The sequence below is a fragment of the Vombatus ursinus genome, unplaced genomic scaffold, assembly GCF_900497805.2.
Source record: "Vombatus ursinus unplaced genomic scaffold, bare-nosed wombat genome assembly UNPS02014845.1, whole genome shotgun sequence".
NCBI lineage: Eukaryota > Metazoa > Chordata > Mammalia > Diprotodontia > Vombatidae > Vombatus > Vombatus ursinus.
Window position 1 is genome coordinate 6132059 of NW_020954623.1, and position 7306 is coordinate 6139364.

Consider the following 7306-nt stretch of genomic DNA (forward strand, 5'->3'; position numbering starts at 1 on the left):
AGACAGTGATGTCCTGGAAGCAGGACCACCGCCCAGTCCTTCTCCGTATCTCCCACTTACTTGTGACAGTCATTGAGGTCTGGATCACTAGATTGTGAGCTCCTTGAGGGCAGTGACTGACCTCACACACTGCCTGGCACATTGGAGGTGCTTAATGTTCATTGACTGACTGACTGACCACATGGCACTGTGTCACCCCGAGCAGGACCTAGGCTGTACACGTGGCTCCACGTGGACTGAGGTGCGCTCTCTGGTCTTTCGTGGCTTTGGCTGGCACCACCCCCTCTCTCCAGCCACACTGCAAGAAGGGGCCGAATGTTGAGCTGGTGAGCACAGAGGGGGGTCCAGCCCTGAGCAGTGTGGAGCCCAGCCTGATAAAGACACTGCCTCAGTTTCTCCAGTTTCCAGACCAGTCAGTGTGAGCAGGGTTTGCATTTAGAGTCATGACTTTGAAAACACCATGCCAGGCCCATTTAACCTTCTATGCTACCAGTGGACATGGAATAATGCAGACAATATCCTGAGACAGACACTCACAACAGGAGCCTTCAATGACCCAACTAGGCTTTATTTATAGTAATGCTCATAAACCCAGACTTCTTCCTGACTCCACTGAATGAAAAGCATCAGAATGTGTGTGTGTGGCGGGGGGTGGATGAGCTGCAGAAACTTGGGATACTCGGTCTGGGAAAGGTTCAGGGGGCAAGAGATCGTGGCCACCCCCTTCTGTGCCTAGCAGACAGGGCCTCTGTCCTGAACTCCCAGGTCCCAGGGCCTTGTGTCCCACCTCTCTGTTTTCCTCGTGGGGACTTCTTTACTCTGCAGCTCTCCCTCCTAGCTTGCCCTGCCCCTGCCCATCCTGACCAGCTGATGTTTGACAAAGCCAGACAAAGCCTGATGTTTGATCCCCGGCCCCGGGGTGCTCCCTGGGTCCCCAGACTAAGCATTGCTGCTGAGGCTGCAGCAGGAAATGGCCTGGCAGGTGCCAGGGGCAGATCTGGGGCTCTGTGACTGCATCAGCAGGAGGAGGAAGAGGAGAGGAGCTCCGGCTCTGGAGCCAGACCCCACGGCAGCTGGGTCAGAGGGGAAGCTGGCCAGTGGTGGTTCCGAGAAAGGAGAGCAGAAGATGGGGCAACCAAGTCCCATTTCATGAGGGGCACACAGACCCCTTTTCAAAGGAAGCTGGTGGGACTGCAGACATCGATCCGGGGCCTGGGCTTCCAGCCATGGGGTCAAGGCAGGCTCAGACAATGAAGAGGTTTGGGAGTCCGAAAAGCACAAAGTTGAAATTTGTCCAGGGCGGTATAAACACGACTCTGTTGGCGAGCGCTGAGGCACTATGGTCTGAGACTTTTTCTCTAGAAGTTCTAGGAGAGTGTCCTGTAAACAGGGAAACAGTAGCCAGGCTTTGTTCACCTCGGAAGACCCTCGCGGCGGCTGCCTGGTGCTTCCCACTGCCCTGCTCTGAAGCCTGTCGTCCAGGCTCTGCAGATGATACAAAGGTCTTGGTCAGTGCCATGGTGCCCAAAGGCTGCCAGCCACGCCTCCTCCCTGGCCAGAGTGGGCACCCAAGGCCAGGAGAGCAGAAGGGACATCTCCAACGTGGCCCATGGTGGAATTGGTCCAGCAAGATTAGAACTCTACACTGGGGACCCCACTATGCCATGAGAACAGGCAAGACCAGAGAAGCAGACAGCAATGACTCTGGGTCCCAAGGTCTTAAGCCCTCCTCTGCTCTCCCAAAGTGTGCCTGGATCCATGGCGGGTCCTGCCTGGAAGAATATGTTTACCCTTTCCTTTTGGGTTTGTGTACAGCCATGATGGAACTGTTCTCTTCAAGCATGAACAGGACCTAGCAGAGGGCGTCTAAAATGCACAGGAGAATTTTTAGGTGATTTGGTTTTAATTGCCTTGAATGGACTCTGAGGCTGAAACCCAGGTAACATGCTAGTGGGGAGAGTGTAGACCTCGGCATCTTTCCTCAGACACCGTCTAGCTCTGTGACCACATCTAAGACGTACAACCTCTCTGGGCCCCAGCTTCCTCATCTGTAAAAAGGAGGAGTGGACCCAGTGACTCCAGGGTCCTGTTTAAGTTCTAAATGCATAATCTTCTGATTCTTCACAGCCCCAATGAGAAAAGCAAAACAAAACAAACATATAAAACAACACCCTCAAATGGAGTCATTTAGAATATGGTAGAAGAGAAGTCAACAGCTCAGCACAAGCCCCCTTCCTTCCTCCCTTCCCCCCAAGATCAACGATGACATATTTACACAGTCGGTCCTTGTTAGAGAAATTGTCTGGCGTGACCTTCCCAACCACTCTACCAGGTAGGCATTTCAGGTGTTGTTAGCTTCATTTTACAGACAAGGAAAATGAGGCAGAGAGAGGCAAGTGTGGTCACAAAACTAGTGAGGAGGTCTGGGACCAGGCCCTGGGTGTCATGATCCCATTGGCACCCCAGCCTGTGTCAAACTCTCATTAACTTTAAAAAATAAATTTCATTGATATCTTTTGTTTTTAGGTCACCAGTTTTCCCCAATATGTCCTTCTCCACTGTCTCTCCCAGACAGCCATCCCTCTGGCTTTCAAGACAGCTCTGCCCTGGAACGGAGGTTGGGACAGTGATGGAGGCAGGGGACTCAGCTGCCATAGCAGCTACAGTCTCCCCTCACTCAAGTGAGTGACCATCATGGGATGCCTATGCAGATGGACATGCGGGCACAGGGCCCACAGATTGAGGGATCTGGCTCTGGAGGGCCCCCAGCCCACAGAGTCTGAGCCGAGGTCCTCATCTGTATGGTGAGAACAGGTGGTCCAGAGGGACCTTTCCACTCAACCAGTCTATGGGGGGAGGCTATTTAATTCATGAGAAAAGGAGGCATCTCAAGGAGCCCCCAGCTGCCTATTTACCAAATTCATTCATGGTGGAAGACCCATGAAGGCAATGATCCGTTGTCCCGTGATGATATTCCAAATGTCCTCAGGACCAACACCGCAGACGGGAAAACACGGCAAGGTGCAGAAACACGGGAATGGCCTTACTCACCCTTCCCGCCGGCTTCAGCTAAGCCTGTCTTCAGGAGATGGTAGACAGCTTTCCCGCTTGGCTTTCCAGTTCTTAGCAGATCTAAAGAAGGATCAAGCACACGAATGGTCAGTGGATGGACTGGGAAGGCTCGGAGACCCAGGGAAAAGGCAGACACGTGGGCGGCTCTGGGCAGCCTCGCTCACCCTCGCACAGAAGGTCTGCCCTCTTGGCGTTGCAGTACAGATACGTGGGCCATTGGTTGCTCATTACACAACGAACCCCGATGAGGCTTAGCAGGATGGCGGTGTCCACCGGCTTGTGCAACAATCGCTGTGAAGGTCTTAAAACAGAACAACGCTCCTAAAAATACAGCTCAAAGACGCAGCCGCCTGCAGGCTGCCACGCTGGCCAAATGCGCATCTGTCCGTGGCGGTCCAGCCTTCCTTGAGACCCTCTGGGAGACCCACCCAGGGAGCTGGAGATGCCTCACATTCTGCAGACACGGACGTTTGGGGCCATCCACCCGTTGCCTCCCCAGGATCACCCCACGCTGACCACATTTCCTCAGTGACAGCCAGTGTCTGAGAGGAGGTCGCTGCTGAAATACGCTACAGCCTCCTTGTGCAGTGGCCAGCAACAAGCCTTTATGAAGTGCTTACTACGCACTGAGTGCTGGGAAATGAAAGGGGCTCGCAATCTAATGATGAGGACAGCACGCTTGCAACCATGCACATGCTAGATGTATATTCGTAAATTGGAGACTGTCTTGGAGGGAAGACAAGTGACACAAAGCAGGCCCGGGAAAGGTGTCTGCAGAAGGTGGGGTTTGAGGGAGGCCCTGGAGGATGAAGAGATAAGGGAGCGAGAATTCTGGGGACACCCAGTGGAAGTATCTGGAATCAGGAGACAGAGCGCCTGGGGCAGAGTGGCGGTGGGGGGGAGAAGAGAAGCGGGAGGCCAGTGTCTCTGGAGCACAGAGCCGAGAGGAGAGGGGGTGTCTGAAGACTGGACGGGGAGGGGGGAGCCAGGGCATAAAGGGCAGACAGAGGAGCTTCCGCCTAACACGGAGGTATTGGGGCACCATGAGGATTTAGAGAGTGGGGGGTGGTGTGGGAGTGTGTGATGTGGTCAGACAGGCTGGAGACAGGGGAGGCAGGAAGCCACGAGGGCCTGCACCAGGGTGGGGGCTGTGTGAGTGCAGACAAGGGACCAGAGGAGAGGAATGACATGGTCTGACAATGGGGTGGAAGGCAACAAGGCCTCAGTCACAGCTTCAGTGACAGGGAGGACGGTGGCCCCTGGAAGGCGACGGAGGAGGTCAGAGGGGCAGAGGTTTAGGGGAAAGACAATGACTTCAGCTTTGGATCCCTGGAGCCGGCGAGGCCCAGAGCACATCCATTTCCACCAGTCTGACAGACAACTGGAGACCTGAGACTGGAGGCTGGGAGAGAGATTAGGGCTGGATCTGAGAACTGAGAAATGGGTATCGACCCATGGGGGCGAAGGCCGATAGTGCCAAAATAGTTTGGAGATACCTGCTTCCCAGAGCTAAGGTCTGGCAAGCAGGCTGTGCCCTGAGCCTGGCATAACCATAATCCTTTGCATTCAGGATGATAACACCCTCTGGCAAAGTGTATTGCCGGACCAGCACTAGGTGTTCCCCCTATTTCCCAGGGCCATCCATCACATGTTCACGATCCCTGTTCCTTGTCACTGGCAGGGACTGTACTACAGAGCTCTGGTTCCGTACCTCCTAAGACTTGAGAGAGTGACTGTTCCCCCGGGACCCAAGAACTGTCCTGTCACGCCATGACACGCCAACCACAAGAACCATCTCAAGACCTAAGAGTGATTATGTTGTGGGCCAACCCCTTTCCTATACGGAAGTGGCCTTAGTAGCCTTCAGCTCTCCTTCCTAGGAAGGGGGGGTCTTCTGCTTGTAAACCTCATTCTTCTCACTCTGAAATGAATTAGACTTCCGTCTGCATCCTGACTCCTGTTTCTAGCCTGCTCTGCTTGGCTCCGGCCACAGGGTAGAGGCCGGTTCAAGTCCAGCTGACAGTATAGGAGAACAGCAGAGGCCAGGCATAGAGCTGTGGGGGACACTCGTGGCTGCTGAGTGTGGCTGGAAAGAAGATCCAGCCGGGAGACTGGGCTGCTGCAGTCAGGTCAGAGAGATAAAGAAGAACTGGGGGGAACTGGGGAGAACTGGGTCATGAAACCTAGAGTGGAGCAAGTGCCCTGAGGAAATGACAGTGTGCGATGTCGGAGGCCTCCAGAAAGGGTGAGGACCGACAAATGTTCCCTAGAGTGGTCTCAGAGAGCCCTGGAACCTGCAGGCCCAGATCTGGGTGGGGCAGGGGGAGGGGCTGCCCCCTTAGAGGTAGCATGTTCCACCAGCGGGGGTATCCACCATCACACCTACCTCGTAACCCCACTCCACACACTCTCACGGCCTCCTCACACAGCCTGGTTCCCTTACACCTTTTCAGCATCCTTAGCTCCCATCCAGGTGCCCTGTGCCAACCTCCACGCAGGTCCTCCTCACCCCTGCCTTCTGGGGTCTCTGTTTGCTCCCAGAGTCTGGGGCTGGTGCCTTGGTCCTGCCTCACCTCCCTGCCATGCCCTCCCGGGTGGCCAGCAAGTCCATGCCTGTGCACACCCATGTGGCGTCTCCTACCAGCAGGGGCGGCTGCCCCTAGGGAGGGAGACACGGGTCAGGGGTGTTTCTGCTGCACAGCAGAGGATCCGTACCTCAGGATTTCGTCAAACTTGGCCCGCCTCTGGGTGCTGTACACTGTTTTTGTCAAGTTCAGTAGAATTATCATCTGGCATTCTGAAACACAGGGCAGACCCGAGACTTTTCAGGGGCTCCTTCTAAGGCCAGGACGGCCGCTGCTGGAGGGCATGGCCTGCATCCACCTCGTCCTTTCTCTGGAGTCATTCGGCTCCACAACACCGTCAGCAGCTTCTCTGAGCCCGACCCAGGCTCTGCCACAGGCCCTGCCCACAAGGAGCTTCTCCTCACGTGGGGGATGGGGATGGGCAGACAAAGGCATGGAGGAAGGAGGCTGTGGCTGGGGGGCTGAAACAAGCCTGGAAAGGAGGGATGCCGCTGGCTTGGGCAGAGATTCTGTGTGCGTCTCCCCCCCTACCCCACCAGAGCTCCTCGGGCAGTAGAATGGCATGACCAGCCCTGAGATCAGGATGGTCGTTTTGGCTGTGGGATGGAGCTTGGACCAGAAGACCGCCAATGAGCTGTGCCAGGTGGTGACCACGGCAGTGGACAGAAGGGTCAGGTGGTAGAGACATTTTGGAGGCAGAATTTAGGAGACTCAGCACCTGCTTGGGTGGGAGATGGGGACAGGGGAGCAGGCCAGGTCAGGAAGGTTCAACCTGGACAACTGGAAGGAGGGTTGGTGCCCTTGACTGACCAATACAAGGTTAAGAGGCATGTGGGACATCAGGGGGCTAACAGGCAAAAACAACCTGACAGGCATTTATAAAGCACCACTGTGAACAAAGGTCATTGTGTGACCCTGGGAGCCTTGGGGAGCTCTGGGATCTGAGTCTGTGGATTTGGGAGAGAGAAGTCTAGAAGAGATTGCTGAAGCCGAGGGGCAGAGTATGGAGGGAGGAGGAAGAGAGCCAAGGGCTGGACCTTCAGAAACACTGCAAGTGGGAGGAACCACAGGAGGAGACTGATGAGAGGACAGACTGGAGGAGAGACAGGGGAGGCAGGGCTGGAAAGCTGAGAGGGGGAGGCCACAAGATGGGGGGCGTGTGCGGCCAGCGGAGGTCAATGGTGCAGAGAGGTCAGGAGAGCAGCTTCAGCTGTGCGGTGGGGATGGAAGCCAGGAACCATGAGGGGTGTGGAAGTGGAGACAGCCACTGGAGACCAACCCCTCTTCCTAGGGTCTTCCCCTTTTCAGGGAAGGGGAGGGGACACGTAGCCTTGTGTCTTACCGTTGTCTAGCTCCTGTCATCTGCACTGCCTTAGGGCATGAGACAGAGGACCAAGAGAAGGAGCCCCCTCTACCATTTGTTCTTCCTTCCCTGCCTTGATTTCCTTCCCCATCTCCCCTCCCCATCTTGTTCTCTCTCCCCATGCATTTTCTGCTTGGATCTGCCCTCCCCACCTGGATCTCTCCCCACACCTCGCTCTCCCCTCTCCATGTGATGGATTCCCCCTCCTGGATCTCTCCCCCTCCCCACATGGTGGATCTCCCCTCCCCCACACCTGGATCTCTCCCCCTCCCCACATGGTGGATCC

At 55.6% G+C, this 7306-nt stretch overlaps 1 protein-coding gene across 1 annotated transcript in view; it reads right to left on the reverse strand.

The window, feature by feature from the left end:
• Nucleotides 1–559: 559 nt before the first annotated feature.
• CFAP46 (cilia and flagella associated protein 46) overlaps nt 560–7306 on the reverse strand; it is a 154228-nt gene continuing 147481 nt past the window's right edge. The window contains exons 57-60 of the mRNA XM_027840508.1: nt 5788–5869; nt 3237–3373; nt 3052–3132; nt 560–1485 (exon numbers count right to left, since the gene is read on the reverse strand). Of these exons, the coding sequence (XP_027696309.1) occupies nt 1244–1485; nt 3052–3132; nt 3237–3373; nt 5788–5869 (542 nt within the window). The 3' untranslated portion in view covers nt 560–1243. The remainder of the gene's footprint in view (nt 1486–3051; nt 3133–3236; nt 3374–5787; nt 5870–7306) is intronic.